Below are 19654 nucleotides of genomic sequence, written 5' to 3'. Positions count from 1 at the left end.
GCAGTGGCAACTCTCGTGAGGATATTGTTCTATGGATGTTTGTTTTCAGAAGTTATTAAAAGCCATTGATTTTTCCCCATCAGATTTAGGCATCCTAGGTAAAAATGAGTTTTCATATTACCAATATGTTAGTTCTTAATCATTTGCATATTTGGACTGCTGTGATTATTATCATCATGTCTCCTAATAACTCGTTGCCTGGTGTGACATTGAAGTTGTCAAGGTTTTTCTAGCTTATGCAAAAGGGGATTGCATCACATAAAAGATTTTTGAGTTGCTGGGATATTTTTAACAAGCTTAGTTGTCTTTGCTATTTCAAAAAAGAAAGTCAAACAAGATAGTTCAGTTCTACTGATATCAATAGTCTGAAGATGTAATATGTGATATCAAATTATTGAAAAACCTTGCTGCATGTTTTACCTTCTTATTTCTGAGTTCTCCCAGCAGAAATTTGAAAGCAGAAGTTATTAATTGCATGGTGGTGTAGAGCAGAAATAAACACACACAATCTGGAAACAGGTTTTTTTGAAGATGCATGCAGCTAAGAATGTTTGCCCCATACAATTTCCATCATAATGCATTCAGCTTCTTTCCATTCAGATTTTGTGCAGTGCTTACTGGCAGAAATAGGAAGCATATGTATTTAATGTGTTGTGTTTGCCATATGTACTAATTATTTTTAAATTACTGCTTTTACTGCAAAAAGAAACTAAAGTTTCTGAACTGACACTCTTTTTTACAGTGTCTTCTATTTTTACTGTACCGAATGTAAGATTACAGCCAGAGACTGGAGAAAGCATGAGAGCCTTTGGAAAAAACAATAGTTATGGCAAAGGTGTATCAAACAGCAAACATTGAAGAATACCTATGTTCACAACTGATAATGCAGGTAAGACATGATTGTTGGAAAAGATATCTTTGAAAATGCTCTTTAGTTATCTTTAGAGAAACAAAATACAAAACTCAATTGCATGTCCATATGCAGGCTGATACTCTGTTTTTGCAGTTTTACAGTCCATATGAAGAGTGTAACTACTCAGGAATTAGTGTCACTGATAGGTTGAAAACACTGCAGAAGTTTGTGCTAGTATATTAAATAATAGTTTGCCTTTAATTTGGACTGATACTTTTTTCCCTCTGGTAAAATAAGAAGAGAGAAAATACCTCTTGCAAGTTCTTTTGTTAAAGTTTGGGGCAAGGAGAAGAAATTCTATAATTCTATGGTTTAAGGTCCCTCACAACCTTAACCATTCTGGGATTCTGTTATTTAGTAGGTTGCTAGTCTTGGTAGCAGAAGAATGTTCTTGACAAAGAGGTGCTGTCATGTTGGTGATTATGATCTGTATGACTGGATCAACTAATACTAGTTTGTTCAACCATTGCTATTCAGCAGTAAAATAGTGTGTAATATGACTTCTGGTATTTTAAGAGCAGAGCAGAACTTGGGAAGGCCAAGTGAACACAGAAGCCACTTACCAAATTACAGCAAGGGGAAGGTGGAGTTATATCAAGGCATTAATTGTCTTCTGCCCATATGCACCAGCCCAGTGTTTGTTCAGTGGGATTTAACACTTGGCAGACTCTTCCAGATTAGCAGTATTTCTTTATATCACTGCTTTGCCTACTATGCTTCTTTAAATCATTTCATACCGCAGTGTTTCACAAAATACCTTAAGAGCAAATTATTTTCATTCAAAAAATCAAGGTCTGCCTTTTTTGTTCCTTGTTTGTTTTTAAATATACGGTTGCTTTTGCATGTTAAGCCCATTTAACAGTTTGTTGCAGAAGTTCTAGGAGCTGAGATAAATGCACATGATGCTCATATACCTATTTGAAGATATGGTCTCCTATAAATGTAGTTGATATTCACATGATGTCTATATTTAGCTAAGTCTGCTTTATACAATATCAAATATAACTTTCTCTGATGAATTACATTTGGGTTTCCTGTTGTATGCTTATGTAAAACTGGGTTTTTTAACCCTGTAATGTTGTAGAGTCTTTGCCTGACAGGCAGTAACTATTGAAAAACTGGAATGAATAGATTTCAGTGCTGACAGCCTGCCCCAGTTTTGCACAAGCTCCTCGCCAACAAACCATTTAAGATTCTCTAATGTCAGAAATGAGGCTGCCTCAGAGCAGTCTGTTTACATCCTTATTGACAAGCTAATCCCTACTTTTTCCTGGGGCTGTGTCCCTGCAGACATCTCTTCAACCTTGTCTGTTCTAACGTGACATATCATCCATCTAAAGTATATTTAGAATGTGCCCATCTGTGCTAAAGACCTTTTGTGTAGAAGCTTATGTGCAGAATCTCAGTTCTCATGTACAGAATCACCTTTCTGTTGCTTCTAAATAAATGCAACTTTTCATTTATAACCTATGCAATAGAAGGTTTTTGCAAATGAGCATGTAAAATAGTATAAAAGAACCATTGGATCATTCTTACTGAATATCTATTTGAGCAGGTACAAATTACTGTTTTAAATTTTTATATGTGAAGAGAAAGAGAAAACCAAATCTACCCTTTACATACATTACCGTACTGTTATGGCTGCTCAACCACAGTTTTAATACAGAATAGCATGGTTCATTGTGAAAGGTCTGAAACCACTTAGCAAATATTATGATGTGTTGATTATATTGATTACATTTTTCCACTGTGGCTTGGGACTTTGTTCTGTTAGGTGCTTACAGTGCAATAACATATCAGCTCCCTGCTGTAGTATTTGACTTGTGCCATGAGATGGGGACCAGCAGGTATTAGGACCAAACAGAGGTCCTTGTACCATGTGGAGAGCTGGGATTAATGACAGGAAACTAAAATTCATAAAGAAGCAGGAGAGCTGTGGACATGGGAAATGGATTTGAGTGGGGAATTATTAGAATGGGTGGAAACCTTTAAAGCGCTGAGACTACCAAGTAGAGGTGTGAGTCAGTGTGGAAATGAAAGCAGCTGGGACAAGAGACTGGAGTTTTGGTAATGTGAAAAGAAGATCTGGTGAATGGCAGGTGGCTGTGATTTTGAGCAGTAGAGTAGTGACTGGCGAGTAGGATGTTCAGTCAGTAGAATGGATAAGTTATGAGTCAGTCACTCTAGCAGAAGATTAGAGCTGCAGTCAGCAGGAGCGTAGCATTAGGGAAGGGGTATTTATTACAATATATTCTCTCAGAGTCTCCGTTCACAAGGCTCAGTGAAGCAAAAAGATGCATGAATAGCAAAAGGAAAGATAGCAGTAGCTCTCCAGGCCATGAAGTTAACAGGTAAACAAGGCAAGCAGAGTTAGAGAGATGGAGGCAAACAGTACAAGATGTTAAAATGTCAACAAGCATGATCACATAATATCCCAACTAGTGGGATAAAGAAAAATTAGGAGGGGCAAATATTGCAAGGAAATAGATCTGATTATTTTAAAAAACCCAACAACCATAGCAAACAAATATTTCTAGCTTGTCTTCTGGACAAGGTAGGCACATATGTGTTTCACTCAACTTCTTAGGTTGACCTTATGCATATAGAGAGGTGGCAGGGAAGTTAGGAAGGGCTGGAATTTTGAGGTATTCCAGTATCCTTCAGGAAGCTGTGAAAGAGAAAAATATGTAGATAGTTGCTCAATAAATCCTCCAACACATGTGTAAAGGAAAGGTTTTATTTTTTATATATTTTTATGCATTTATACATTGTAAAGAAATTTATTAGAGAAACCCACAAAGAAACAGGAACAAGGAACCATCTTCAACCGCCTCCAGAACCTGATGCTGAAGAAAATTCTAGTCTTATATCCTTCCTCCCTTCCTCCCTCCACCCCCTAATTTCCCTGGTTTGGGGGTAAAGTGGGAAATAAAATTGAGAGACCCAATAAAGAAGTTGTGCCAAATCTTTCAGTGATAAGAAGTTATCACCTCCTGCTGTTCTCTCACACTCTTGCTAGATGTTATTGTCCTGATAGTGCACCACTGAATTAAATCCATGTTTCTTTAGGGTTTGGAAGGCAAAAATATTAGGGGAGGAATGGCTGAGACATCATCTGCTAACTTTGGGAGCAGCCTCTAGCAGATTGGTGAAGGAGAGGGACTAAAGGCAGTAAATTTGTAATTGGCTCCATCATTGATTAGAACTTGTCTTAAGCCCTCAGAAACTGGTGCCTCTCTGAGAATTTCTGCTGTCTTTAAGATACTGTAGTGCTTCAGCTGCCTGTCTACAACTCACAAATCAACTTACCACTTGAAAAAGCAGTAGCCTAGGACATGTTTCTGAAAACTCAGATAACATCTGTCAGACTTGGACTACTAATGAGGTCTTTGTAGACCACACTGTGTCATTGTCTTGCACTCCAAGAAGAGACAACACATTTATTCCAGTGCCCATGGGGAAGAAACTGGCATTTGAACTTAGCAAGGTCAATGCTGAGGCTGCTCTCTACTAGAGAAAATTAGCAAATATGAGGTAATGAGCATCACCACGCACAGAAAAATCTGTCAGTACTGAATTAGATGGGGCTTTTTGACCATATCTATGGACCTTTAAAGTTTTGTGATGAAGCAAAATGTTTTTAATTTGTGCCTGATGGTTTCCATTGATATTTTTCTCTCAGTGGGGAGGAAGCATCTCTGTGGAAGCATTCCTCACCTCTACATGTCTTGTTGAGTTATACTGTATATACTAAAGTCATCCACCTTTACTGATCTGTTTTATTGATACAAGAAGGGACCCTAAGAAACTCTAGAGCTCTGTTTTCATTTGGCTAGTGGAATACATGGCTAAAGCTTGTTCCTCTCTGGAAAGGATAGTCAAATAGTAATTGAAAAGACAAGGCATTACCTGATACCAGATAGCACATGATGTTTTCTTGTGGTGATTTATAATCCCCAGTTCCCATTGGTGGGCCAGAGACACGAGATGTGTTTCTGGCCTATTGTCTGCTTCCTGGAGCCAGCAGGGACAGCTTCATTCAGGATGGTAACACCATATGCTTTTAAAGTATTTAACCTGTATTACCATAATGAGATCCCCTGGCTTTCTAAATCTCTTTGACAATTCACTGAAGCAAAACAAAAAGTGGCCTTTATTTGTATTGCTTCACCACATGCACATGCATCCCAGCAGTCCTGAATGTCACTCGCAGGCTGCTGAATTCTTTCTTCTGTGTCCATTTAAGCCAGGAACTGACAGCAGCCCAGCCAATCGAAGGGACCAGGGCGTCATTCGGGCCAGCTCAGCTGTGTAAAGCAGAGTAAAGCTGCAGAGGTGACAGTTACCACTGTGATGGCAAAAAGTGCTGGTTATTTGGTTGTTTATGACTGGGTATGTTCAGCAGCACAGAATCATTACGGAAAATTACCGTTTTCTCTTTGCTAGATAGAGAGGCGACTGTTGTTGCATCCCTATCCAAATAGTTACATTTTTGCTTGCCATCCTCAGTTTTATATTTATAAATTGTTTAAGAGTGTCTCTTCAGCACTGCTGTGCTGAATTTTGTCTTCAGCACTGCTGCGCTGCTGTGCTGAATTTTGTCTGTCTAATTTTTGTCTGCCTTGCCCTAGTCAAGCCACAGGGAAGCTGTAGTCCAGCAGTGTGTGTGTCCAGTAGTCAGTATTGAAAAGTCCTTTTCACTCACTACTCCCCTGCATTTACTCTGTTCTGGGTACCCCCATGTCACCAAAACACTGTGGAAAACCATATAGCGTGCATCTAAATCTTCATATCTGCAGCTTCAGGGGATAAGACTGTAGTAATTACAGTGGAGAAAGGTCTGCATAAAAGAGAAATTCTAGACTGAGAGACTGCATATCAGCCAGATTTTGTCACTGTTGATTTAATCAAAAGCTCAAAGTAGCCAGTAGTGCTTTATATGTGTGAAATCTCAAAATTCAGTGTAAAACCAGATTGGGAGAGAAAAGCAGAGCTATAAAAGCACAGCAGTAACCAGTTTGATTTCTTTATGCGTTTTTTTAATAGATGGATTCAGATAGATGTGTATAAACAGTCATTGTGCTGCTGCAGTTGAAAAGATGGAAGCCTAAGCACTGAAGATGGGAGGTTTAAATTTTTCTTGCATCTTTTAGTGCCAGACAGTGTCTACACATGAATGTTGAGGGTCAGTTTAATTATTTAACTAATACTGGATTTGCATAAATTGGCTTTCCTGAAAAGGCTAATAAGATGCAGTTGTGGTGGGCAGCTGAAAGCAATTTGGGTTTGAGTCCAGTAATGATAGTACTAAGCAGAGTTGAAATTGTAACACCAATTTTGTAAAATGTTAAATTAGTATTACGCTGTGAAAGATAACTGCAGAATCCAAGATATTTTTTGGCTCTCTAGTATTTTCAGTGCCATTATTTTCTTATGTTAACAACATAATGGCTTTATGAGACTGTTCCAGCTGTGCTTTGCTTAACACTGAAGAATAAGATCACCACACTGCTAGAATATACCCTAAATATAACACACAAGGGAAAAACTCCAGGCATTGGTCTACCTTCTCCTTGTGATATCTATTATCTTATTTCTATTGATCTAAAATTAAAGTTATAGACTGAATTTTGCCCTCTATTCAACCATAAAGAAAATCCCCCCCATATTCTCTGGACTCTGTACAGTGGGTGAAATGGAGTGAGCAAATAGCTGTCCAGTGCAAGGCTGTTTTTGTATAAACTGCCCGTCTGACCTAAGTGACACGTGGAGACTGAGGATGGAAGAACTGTCCCTCAGGTCCCCAGATATGCCCCAGTAAAGGAAATCTACTGCCCAATCAAGGAGCTTATAAGGCTTAGACAATATGTTTATTGGTGTTTTTGTGTCAGCACAGAAACAGGTCACCTTGTCTCTTGTCACGTGGAATGCAGTCACTTAATTGCACTCCTTGTAAGTAGTAGAATGCAGAGTCTCTTAATTGTCTTTATAAAAAGAGTTGGTAATGTGATGCACAGAGGCATGGAAAGTGAATTGGGAACAGTGGTCTCGCTAAAGAAGCTGAGCACCAGTTGTGATGAAAGCCTGTCCAGCCTGGAGACTGAAAGCCCAGGAGAGGATCTATGCCTGGACATAAGTATACTGAAACAAGTAGGCATGATCAGGTTTTCTAAAATAATGTGAGTCTCTTTAGGAAAGAAGAAGGAAAGGAAGGAAACAAAAAAGAGAGGGGAGATCTTCACGTTTTGTTGTTACTTACTGCACTTGGTGGACAAATATTTCAAACCTCCATTGCTAGGAGATACTGATTTCTTCCCTGCAGTTATATGCTCTATGTCATTCGGTGTGAAAGTAGTACCTACACATTTATTGACATTATTTTTTTATAATTGTAATGTGTCATGGCCAAATCAGCTGCAGAGGTGGCAGAAGGAAAAAAAAAGTGTTGCTACTATTATGGATAACTTTTTCAAAGGACAATGTTGTATTTCCTTGTGCTGTGCTATAGTATGGAGCCTATTTTCAGTTCATTTCTAATGCATGATAACTTGCCTTCAGCACTGTGAAGATTCATTTTCAAATAATTTTTAGTGTAGAGGTTTGTAATTTTACAGTCATTTATGCGGTAGGAAAGATATTAGTGATATTTGCATGAACTCATATGCTCAGTTGCAGTGCTGTTTATCTGTCTTTCCAGTTTGTTTGCTCATAAATTTAGGAGACAAAAGGCAGAATCCTCTGTGCCATAAGTGTACTATATTGCATTATTAATATTAGGATAGCAAGCAATTCCCACTAGACAGTCTTTGTGGTCTGTTCATGCCTAAGAAGTGTCTAGGCATGAAAGGCTGTTTGAGTTCCAGTGGGCTGATAGTCTGGGATGACATTTGAATGCGGCAAGGACAATGTCTAGATGACAATGACTGGGAGGGAGGCAAAAGCGGGTCTCCACTCTCCCTGCTCTCCCATGGACAGTCACCTCTCCTTTAGGATTATTTCCTCACGTGACTCCTCAGTTAGGCTTTGTCTGAGAGGAATGTGGAACCACTGGAGGGGAGAAACTGAGGTTTCCAGACAAAGCAGAGGCTTCCAATGCTGACACACAGCCCATAACCCAGAGAGACAGCAAAGCTAATGAGAGGCATTGCTTCTCAGGCACCACTTGCAGCATTCAGAGTTCACAGAACATTTTGCTTTCAGCCAAATTGCAAACAAAAAATTGAATTTTTTTTATTTCCATATACCAGAATCTTTTCTGTGGAGGACAAGCTTTGTGGTGCCGTTTTTCATCTGTAGCTTATATTGCCTGATTGTCCACGAAATAAATAAACTAAACCAACCACTGCAAAACTGAGTATTAAGGCAACACCCATTAAAGTAAATGTGCACTGAATACCCCTAGTTGTGGGAAGATTCTTACCTAAAAATATAGCAATAGTTTACAACTCAGTTAATAAATTATATTAAATTATTTTGCCCCATAAGTGGGATGAGGATGGATGTTTTTACCACATCCTTCTAATGTAAATTGTTACATTTCAGGAGGAAAACTCAAAAAATACTAAATTCTCATTTAATAAAGATATCTAACGTAGAATAGCCCTGGAACAGCGTCTTTGGATATTTTAAGAAGTGGAAACAAAATTGAGTATTTTCATAATTTTTTGACCTGTTATAAATTATTAATATTGTTTTGGGCCATATGTGTATTTTGAATGAGTAATTATGGGTGATCATTCTCTGCCATTAGTAACCTAGATTTTAATTCTGTACAGCTCACTTATGCAACCCTCTTTTGATGTTAATATAAAGTCTAAGTGTGCACTATATTTTCTGGGGTTTTTTATTGTAACAGTAAAATCACAGTCTTTTTGTTTAAGTTTTTCCCCTGAAATTTTTATTTTACAATTGCTTTTAATACCTCTCTTGTTCAGTCTGTGCATTACATGTGTATCAAAATCTTATGGTTTCCTTGTAGTCTGAAGGGAAACGAAATCCACACAATTAAATCTGTCCTTGTGTGCTTGAACGATTCAGCACTGAGTAATCTGTCACATCATAAAAGGAGCAAAATCAAAACAACTGAGTCATTATCATGACTCTGCTTGGTTTCAGCCATGAAGTGACATCTAAACTCTGCAGAAGCTGTATTTGTTGTTTTATGTATCTGTGTGCAAACATTTGTAGATACAGAGGTGTAAATGTTGCCAGCATTTAAATTAGGTTAAAAGTGCTATTTATGGCTTACATCAACAACAAAAAAATATTCATAATCATCCCTAGGTGAAGCTTCTCATTTAACGAGCTTACGGCTCCTAATTAATTCTGTAAAGAACACCATTTGGCAGAGCAGAATTATGAGGTTTGCATATTGATAGTGGCAAGGAAAAATATATCTGTTTTCTATTTATATGGTAAAATTAACTTCTGTTCTTTTGAAAATGGCACATCTCAGAGGTATTGCTTCCAAAATGGTCTCAGGGTGTAAAGAAAGCAGTAATAACAGCACCAGGCATTCAGTTCTGTCCTAATTTTCCCACCAGTTTTTCAATGTTTCAGCTGTCTCAGAGACTTAAAGCAGTCTCATTAGGTCGCTGCAGAGGCTGCCTGCTTGCCTGCTCCATCACTCTCCCGAGCTGCCTCTCCCACTCCCCCTCTCTCGCTCTCCCTTTTTTTCCCCCTCCTGCCTTGGGAGTGACTGTGAAGATCATTTGCTGGTGTGATTGGCAGGTTAGAGCATTCGATCAGATGAGTTGCTCTTAGTGCAGGTCAAAAAGGCTGGTTAGCAGGAGCTGTCGAAAAATGCCAGCAGCATTCGAAATGGGAAATGTCATGACTTCGAGGCAGGGGGTGCCACCTGGAACAGAAAGCCCCCAGCTCATTAGCAAGTTACAGGATGCAAGCTTAACTGGAGGGAGCAGAGGAGGAAAGATAATACCCAATAGGGAAAATTATTGTGAAGTGGAATTGATTTCATGTATAATTTGTTTATCACTAGAGGGGACAAATGCTGTCCTCCTGACATGTGCGGAGGAGCGTGGACTATGAATGAAGCAATTTAGCATAATCTTCAGGTTGAGCTCTGGATTTAAAGAATGCCAACTTCTTTCTTCCCAGCTGTGGATGTGATCAGGTCATGTTGTATTAATTTAACCTGACATACTCTCAAATGGTTTATCTGGGCAATTTTAGCAATTTAACAGAACACAGTAGATATGAGCTGCATTCTTTATTAACATGGGGCAGTGGTTTGTCTTCTGGATGAATTGGGGTTGGGGGTTTACTGCAAGCTGCTATTGTAAAAAAGACGTGTTCTTGTTGCAAGTTGAATTATAAAAGGACTCATTTTTAATGCTTGGTTGGATTGCATAAAATCAGAATGCAATTTCAGTTGTATGATATAATTTTATTTCCAAGAAAAACTACATACCCTTAGAAAGTATGGATTTAAAAATAAATAAAGCATTCAGGCTTACTGAAATTTAATCTGAAATGAAGACTACAGAGTCTGCTGCCTGTCAGGGACTTAAAGAATGCACATATAAAATATCAGCATTACAAAATGCTTAGTCTTCTCCAAGATATCCTGTAGTGGTAAAATTGCAGGCAAACTCTTCATCCCAGGCAGTTTAACAAGCTCCTGGCTATTAATATTGCTAACCATTCATTTGCTTCACTGGTCTGTATTTTGGTATAAAAGGCGTACTGCATATCAGTAAAAATGACTGCATAGATTTTTCTCCCCCCCAACACACAGTTTTTCTCAGAAATGTTAAGAAAATAAGATGAGGTCATGGTACCTGCCAGACTGTTTTATCATGGTATCTTTCTGCAGCTTTTTGTCTAGCTCTGCTCCTCCTGAAAACAATGGGAGTATTCCATGGACTTCAATGGGAGTAGAGCTGGCTCCCTTATCAAAACTAATGTAGACACAACAATACCATCTCATACTGAGAAAATGGGACTTAAAAGCTGAAAGGGCTCCTGAGAACTATTTTTCAAACTGTATCCCTTCTTGTTAAGGAATTTTGTCTTTTATATATTAAACTCGTACTTTTCTCAGAAGTTTGGAGCCTATGCTTAAGCAGTCTCTTGGTTGGATGCTGAGGAATGTTTGCTTACTGTTCAGATCCCTGTCTTTTTTCAGCTTTCATTTTCTTCTATCCATCAAAGTTTTTGAGTTGGTAATGGAGTAGCTAGCATTTGCTTTATTTGAGTAACCACAGGCTGTTGGATTTCCCTTTCTCCACTGAATGTGAATCAGAATCAGATTTTTAAAAGGAGTTTCTTAATCAAAATATTTGTACATAGTCTTACTGATGAGTGTTTTCTGTTTTGTATTTAATGTAAAAAGCTCAGATTAACAGCCTGATAGTTTGCAAAAAAGAAGTTACTAAAGCACCATAAAAAGGGTATTCTTTACCTTCCAGATACCTTTTTAATGTTAAGTTCTTTCAGATAGGCACTGTGAACACTGGCTGCTGTAGTCTGCACTAATGAACACACAGGCTCAGTCCTTTGCAAAGCTGAATAAAGAGAGCAAAATATCAGAATAAAATATCCTCTGTGCAGATTCTGTGGTAGAATTTTTCCCACCTTAGGTAGCCCTGCAGATGCCCAACTAGTATTTAGGTATTTAAATAAAAAACTGGAAACGAACTTGAAAAGTTCAGAAAGTATTCATTACTTAACGTCTGCTCTGGTACTTTGTTTGGGGAAGTGATATGCATTTAAATTATTTGTATGGAGTTTGAAAATGAGGCTTCAGTCGGGAAAAGAGAGTAAACTGGGAAATCTCCACATCTGTTAGCTCCATGGACGAAGGGTAAGGATCAGTAAGCACTGGACAGACCTGTTAGATTTTAACCCTGAGGTATATTTGAGGGATCTGTGGTAGCTGTAGTGTCTGCCTGCATCTGGCAACAGCTGCTTGGACACGAGAAGGATGTTTTGGCTAGGAAATCTGGCAGGTGCAGATAAGCTCTTTTCTGGAACTATGTGTGACACAGGTTAGTGACCTATGTATGTCCTAGGTTCATGACCAAAGAAGGTATCACTCAGAATTAGAAAACACAGTTAAACAACTAATATTTCCCACATATTAACATTTTCTGGCAAGAAATAAGAATTGTAGTCTGAAACAGAAGAAATAATTTAACCATTACTCTTCATTTTTTAACCAACATGGTTTTTCAAAACTTACACAAGTATTTTCTTAGCTTTTAGGAACTTGATAATTCAAGTGAAGAATTGTTGTCAGGAAGGAATTAGTAGTAAATTCCTTACTGCCCCTCAAAACTCACTATTCCTGCAGTTGCTTGTCATTCACTCAAATCCTGACTTCTCTATTCTAAATACTGTTTTTTTCCTTGACTCTCTAGGGAAGGTCAGGCAGAAGCAATGAGTGGGAAAATCACATACTCATAATCTGATTTTTATATGTTTTCTCCCCAAAATTTTTGGGGAATCACTGGAGCTTGCTAGTGTGTATTCTCTGACATTACCAATCTTTCTGAATCACTTTTTGGGTGAGAAGAAGCTCTAACACGTGGTTCATATTCCAACAGTGACTCCTTTTATCATTACTTGTGTGTAAAAACACTTTCTGTATGATTTGCATTTCTCTTTTCAGAAGGTGGATATGTAGAGATTGTTGGAAAAATCCAGTGAGCCCTGAGGTCATCTAAATAACTCTATGTAATGTGAGCAGGTGTTGATGAAATCTGGTTCAATCAGTAGCATTTCAACTTTTGCTTTATGAATTATATTTCAAATTAAATAGAGCATTATAAAGCAATCCAGAAGTTGAACCTAGGATTGGGTCATACCACTTTTTAAACATATGTGTGTAGTTCTTGACTTTGATATCATTCACTTTTTAATCTTCTTTTTCATCTGTGTGGTTAACTTGGGCTGCAGTAAAAGAATATATCTCTAAAAATTATTTTCTAAGATTTTGCCTCACTGCCATGTTGGGTTTTTTTACTAAGTCTTTTCCCCTCTATATTAAATATCCCACAAATTATTTACATCTATTACTAAATCTTTAAGGAGGTACATTTAGATAGATTGAGCATATTGAAAATTTCTTGACCGGACCCTGTCAAAATTCTTGACCAGGAACTTTGTGCATATGTTTTGATTTTGATTTTCTTAGTAGCTGGAACATTGCTTTTGGATCATTGACCCTTGCTATTTTTCCTCAGATGACATAAAAGCTGAGATTTTCTGAATTTTCAAGTCCTGGACTTACTTTTTTTGTGTAGGCTGTCCTCTTGTCCCCAAAATCATCTCCAAACCTCACCATTTTCTGGGAAACAATTTTCTGTACCAGCTTGTGTGGTATTGAAAGTAGGAGAATTGCTAATGAGTTACAGCACTGCTCCTGTCACCACACAGCAAGACAGGCATCTCTCCTTCACCCAGACCCCTAAATGCAGGGCAGAGAAACTGTAGCACACCTTTAGCAAGAGGTTTGAAATGTGCCTCAATGGAGCAGACTGATTGAGAAACCTAATTCTCTTTCCATGAGTTCCTGGGGAAGGAAGAGAGTAAACCTAATGCAGTCTAAACACATGGGCCCTTATAGAATATCAGAGGTAGAAAAAACATCTTCAGGGTCTGGACTGGAGGAAAAAACACTGGGCAAAAAAAACAGGAGCTCTGCCAGGTGAGATCTGCAAAGCTTCTTATATATGTGGTGTTTCTTACCCATTTTATTTTCATGGACAAGCACAGTTTCTTGCTAACAAACATCCACATTTTCAGCTCATGTCTATTGAGAGATGCTCTGTTTTAAATTTCTGTTGTTAATCCACTGTGTGTTGTGATCACAATAATGCACAGAAGTTAAACAAACATCCCCCACCCCCAAACCTCCTCCCCTAAGAAAACAAAATCCCAGACCATGATGATAAAACAGATCATTAAGAGTTTCAGCAACAGCCTGTCAGCTTGGCTCTTAGTGTGTTTTTGCCTGCCATTAAAAACCATATAGATCCACAAATTTTATATAGTCTAGACATGAAGGTGAAAAGGATTCTAGAAACATTTTATCCACCTTACTCTTCGACATTAAGATTCTCTTTTCACAACAGTGTTTGTACTCTAGTGTTTGAACTAAAAAAAAATGCAGTTTTTAAATTCTTAAGTATTTTACAAGCTTAAAGCAAATGTAGTATATTTGTAGATGGATGCTCCAAAAAGTGAAAACAGAATCACCAATATGTGAATATAAGCAAAATGAGTTGTTACCTGACCTTGTTGTCTCAAGTTTTGATGTCTCTCTTCCTTATCTTTCTTTGTTTATTGACTTTGTTACATTATACCTGAAACATGGAATATAAATTTTGTAATTCACATTTCCTATTCACCTTGTTCATGGAAGGCCCAACCACATTTTGTGGCTCTGGCAAAATGCTGCATAAGAATAAGGAGCCTCAGTGCTGTCTGTGTTTGGCCCTTTTGGCACAGTTGCTGAGTCTGCAGTGTTAACACACACTCCCCCAGCACACACATGGCCCTGCCATGCATTCTTTGCAAAAGCCAGTGATTTCTTTGCTCCTGGTGCACATCCAGATGGAAAGGAGATTGGAATGTGGGGACAGTTAGCTTTGTTGTCTCCTGTTTTTGTATATCCACTATGCACATTTATGATGGAAAGGTGTCCAGTAGGTCCCAAACTTTCTGAAAGGCGTGAGAATTTCGACAGATGAAAAGCCTATAGGTAAACAGAGAGTGCTGTCAACCCTTCCTTCATTTAAATAAGCCAGAAAATGGATAAGGGCAGAATTGAGATCATATTTTGCCTTTTAAGGTAAATAATCCATGTCAGAGTCCCAAAGCTCCTCATTTCAACAATGATAAACATGAGCTGGATCTGTCACACCTTATCCCTGTGAGACCCCACTGCACGCAGTGGGTCATGGTATATGTTTGTGTTGTGGGGAGGAGGAAGGAATCATGTGTAAAGTGCTTTACATCTGCGTAACTTGAATATTTTAGGTTGTTCAAACACATGTACTCTGGTGCTAATGGAAACAGAGATCACTTATCACCATATCTAAGGAATTAGAAATGTATATTCATGACTCCCTGTTACCCAAATAGGATGTCCATCATTCTGCATTAATGACATAGCTCTATTCTACTCATTTCATTTTTCTTTATGTTTTACCCAGCTGAATAGCTCAGTGCTGCCATGGGGTCCTGTATCGTATGGCAGACTTTGCCTTTTGAACTGCCCACATCACAGTTTTCTGCAGCTCCCTATCTCCACCGTCATTCTTTTTCTTTACTCTAAATGTTTCCAAGGAGGAAGAAAAGAAAGAAAGAAAAGATTAAATTAAAAAAAAGGCGGGGGGCTGGGGGGGAAGGAGGGGAGAAAGAGACTGCTGTGGAAAAATAAAAGTTTAAAAGAAAACCAGAATGAATGCTTCACTTGTTGGCTTTTAGCACAATTACCATACCTTAGGAAATATGCAGGGAATAGTTAATTATGACTAAATGAGCTCCTTTTAGAGTTCATGGCAGGCCCCAGCATCCAACTGTCAGTGTTGTGAAAGATTGAATTAAAAGGCTGGTCCCCCTGTCAGCCATAGGATGGTCTGCTGGGGGAAAATAGACAGTGAAAAGATAGCTGGGTTAGAGTAGCCTCAGCAAGAGAAACACGTATGGCATTTGCATACTTCTCCTGCAAAGGGGGTTTAATCCAAATAAAGGAGGAGATTTCGGTATTGTCAGCCAAGGCTTTGTTCAGTGTGAAGAGCAGAAGGAAATCTGATGAAGGGGCCTTTCTGAAGCCCTTGCACACAGACTGGAGGTTGTTCTAGTAAACTTGTGTACTTTGAGATTGTTTACACACTGTTGTCTCTTTGAAGAACTCCTAAACTGAAAGACTCAAAGTATTCCTCTTTGCTAACACAAAAGTGTGGAATCTGTGTGGTAAAAATTAGTTACACTGCAGACCTGAACAAGTTCTTTTCATTATCTTCAGAAAATACCCTAAAGTTCCTTTTTTTGGTGCAGACAATGTTCCGCAATACTTCTTGGCTGAACTCATATATCACAAAATTATTTCAGACTAAGACAAAAAAGAGAGAATTATGTTCTCAAAACGCAGAGAGCACAAAAATAAGATACTCTTCAGGCTTGAGGCAGACAAAATCTTGCTGCCTTCTCCAGCACAGTTATTTTTTTAAACAAGTAGACAGTTTCATACCAACTAAAAACAATGTTTTGAAATTTAGTTGGGGTAAAATGTTGTGTCTCTGCTAAGATATTTTCTGTACTTTCTAGTTATTTTTCTCACCTGAGATGAGCCAGAAACCTCAAACCTCTTTTGTATTTAATGTGCAGCAGACCCAGTCTATGCCTTCAAGGTTCTCCAGCTAAAATAGTTGATTTGTGTTTAACAAAACCCAAAACTATTTCAAGGTGGTGGCAGGCAAATTGCTCCTCCTTAGAATGACTATCCACTTACAGTGTATACTGCCAGCTTCCAAGGTTTTTACATGGGACAATGAGCATCATCTCAGGGATATTATTAATATTTAGGGATCAAATAGGTCATCTAACAGCACAGCACCTGAAATAGATGGCTTTTGCTTTTTGTTGCTGCAATTTTTGTGTGTGTGTGTGTGTGTGATTGCCATACTCTTAATGATTTTAGCTAGTACTGAATTGTTTATTTGGCTGGTAATACTCATGGAAATAATGCGTGTGCATGTGTGTGTATATATATATATATACACACACTCATATACATACAGACACACACAGATATAATGCTCTCTTGCTCTCTCTCTCTCTATATAAATAAATGTATGTATGATTTTCTTCTAGAAATGTGTCCGTACATACTTAGCTCATTTTCTCATCAGCATCGTAACTAATAGTCTTTGTAAAGCAACATATATTTATTGGTAATGCTTTGTGAGTGTTAGGGTGAGCAATATCCTGGCCTGAATAGAGCTTGAATTTTCAGTAGTAAAACAAGTACTGTCTTTAAGACTTGTTGAAATTCTGGGAAAGGAGATGAAGCAATTTCTAAGATACCAAAGAATGATGCTGGGTATACCTGTTTCCTCTACAGTTGCTTAAGGGTTATAATTAAGGGAAAAAATTACAATCCTGTTAATATTAATAAATAAGTCCACATATGATGAAATTTGGCTCTCAGTTATACATGCTCTGACTTGTTTGGGCTGGTTATTTTTAACCTGAAATGCTTCTTTATGCTCACTCAGAGACAGACATTGATGTTTCAGCTGATATTTTTTTTCCAGCTAGTGATAAATGTGAATCATTTAATGCTTAATAATCTATTAGCCTTATTTTCTCCCACATGGTTGTACAGAAACAAAGGCAGAAGCAAGTCTGCAATCAATAGGCCACAGGGCACCTCCAGTCCTCAGATTGTTGGTGCAACTTGAAAATCAGTTGTCAGTAAGGGGAGGTGGTTGATGGAAAATATGCCATATCCTGTTGCTTGCTGAGCAATATCTGCTGTCTGGATTCAAGAAAAGCCTGAATGAATTTCAGCATCTCCCTTTTTCTTCCACCCTACAGAAAAGTTCAAGGGGATATCAAATTTTGGTGAAAGAGGCATCGGTTGGCATTCAGTGTGCAGTTCACACCTTCTCTTATGCGTTTAATTTATTCCTTAAAGCATTTACCTTTTTCCAGCTGAAATGAGTAGTAGAAAATAAGGTAAAATATTTCACAAGGTTTGTTTACCAAATGGTACTTACTGCTTGGAAGCATAGCAGTGCAATCTGTAAAGCAATTTTTGACTGCCTAAAGAGACAAGCAGCTTGAATCCAGCCTGGGTATAATGTAGTATGCAATTTCAAAACAGTTACTTTTATATTAACTCATAAGTTTTTATTGCTTCATAAGAAAATGATAGCATCATTAGCATCATCCTACAGTGCTTAGCTCCTCTAGGAGATAAACTCCTGTGACTTTCTCATGTGCTGGCCATCTTTGTGCTGTGTTCACTGGTTATAAAGAACTCATACTCGAAAACACACTGCAGGAAAATAAGGATGGACCACGATAGTAACAAAAATGTCATTTAAACCTTACAGGAAAATGAATGTGGTTTATTCAAACATCCCTTCTAAAGTATAGCTGATGATAACATTTTAGTAGCACAAAGAGGAAAATCTTCTAACGCTCCCATTCCTGGGCTCTGTTCCCACTGAAGGCAGCAGGAGCTGCACATACAGATCCAGAGGGCTTGCAACTTGAATAGCATCTAATATGGAGTTGAACAGTTTTAAAAAAATAGAAACTGGGCTCACTCCAACGCTTACAGTCTGCGTGCAGTGGAGTGGTGTTTTCACTTTTCATCTCTTCCTCTTTGTTTCACAGTAACGGTGCAATCTCCAATTAGAACTCTCCCTTTGTTAGCAGCAGTCACCAACGCCTCATCCCAGTCTGCGTTTTTCCTGTGAGAAGCGTGTCAGAATTTGGGGGGACTAAATATCCTCCTTTGTTGGTGAGCTTGTCAAGCACCGCGCTGTGTTCGCTTTCCCACCAGGAAGGTCAGGCCGCTGGGGGGCCGCTCTATTTTCTAAAATGATCCCTACTGTCTGTCCATGCTGTCTGACAGATTGAAACAGTTGTCTGTGTCACTGCTTTCAATGCTTTTTAAATGCCTCACTTTCCTTGAAAGATGTAAAATATGTCGGCAGTGGGGGGAAAAAATGTAAAAGGAACTATACTTTTTCCTGCTTAAAGAAGCATTGGGTTTTCTTTTCTAAAGTAAACTTCATTTTGTTTAAAATATAAGATGACTTAGGGAAAAAAAAACAACTAAACACCAGCTAATCTGGAAGACTGAGTAAGTCACAGCTTCCATATTCTATTCTGAAACCTCATTTTAAAACGAGGGCAATAAAATTATTAAACACACATTCATTCAGTAGCTGAAGTAAAATAGTAAATTTTCTTTGTTCACTTATAATTCAGTTTAATATATTTTGATCTGAGGTATGTATAAAGCCTGAAGAAATTGGTACTATGCTGAGCCTTCAATACTCTCCAGATAATTGAACTAATTAAATCTTTACCAACATTAGCACAACTCCAGCATTCCTTGGACAGTGGTTAATTATTGCATGAACATGGCAAGCTTAAACTAAACAGATGAAAATAGAATCCTGTGGAATGGGTATTGAGTTTATTCTTTATTCATCTTTTGATAAGGTTTAATTAAAACTGCCTCTCTCCATTGTGGTGAGAATGAATGTGCTTGTTTTCTTAGTGAAAGCCAAATTATTCACTTCAGCCATGGTTCAATAATCAAAGGGTTTGCAAAGTTTTGGGTTATATTGTAGCTGTGGAGATATAATTGCTGCAATTCTCTATTAAGGCTTTATCTTTTTATTACATTGTCTTTTATTTTTTACTTTATTTAGTAAATTAGAGCATCCATTTTCTGATTCACTATTTTAATGTGCTTTAAGCAGAACATTTTTGTCAACAGGGAGTGAGCTGATGAAAATAAAATTTAAAATAAAATATTGTTTTTAATAATTGGAAGGCAAAAAGTAGTTTCCAAAGAAATCTATATTCCAGTCTTTTAGAGTAATACACAAAGTAAAATTTAAGCACATAGCAAAAGCTGTCTTTATAAAGTGCTGAATTTTAATAAAGGCCTGGTCATTTCTTTTTATGACAGTAAGAGGAGGGTGGACATGGTGACTCCCCATGCTTATACAGCAGCTAATTGAT

General features: G+C 37.9%; 1 protein-coding gene across 5 annotated transcripts in view; it reads left to right on the top strand.

The window, feature by feature from the left end:
* The window catches only part of CDK14 (cyclin dependent kinase 14), a 382986-nt gene that overhangs the window by 250980 nt on the left and 112352 nt on the right, over positions 1-19654 (top strand). For all 5 annotated transcript variants that reach the window (XM_039707409.1, XM_039707401.1, XM_039707426.1 and 2 more), the window contains one exon: positions 743-889. In XM_039707409.1, coding sequence (XP_039563343.1) covers positions 743-858 — 116 coding nt within the window. In that variant the 3' untranslated portion in view covers positions 859-889. The remainder of the gene's footprint in view (positions 1-742; positions 890-19654) is intronic.

The sequence above is a fragment of the Passer montanus genome, unplaced genomic scaffold (genome assembly GCF_014805655.1).
Source record: "Passer montanus isolate IOZ18808 unplaced genomic scaffold, ASM1480565v1 scaffold10, whole genome shotgun sequence".
Classification (NCBI taxonomy): domain Eukaryota; kingdom Metazoa; phylum Chordata; class Aves; order Passeriformes; family Passeridae; genus Passer; species Passer montanus.
This window is presented reverse-complemented; position numbering and strand designations above follow the sequence as displayed.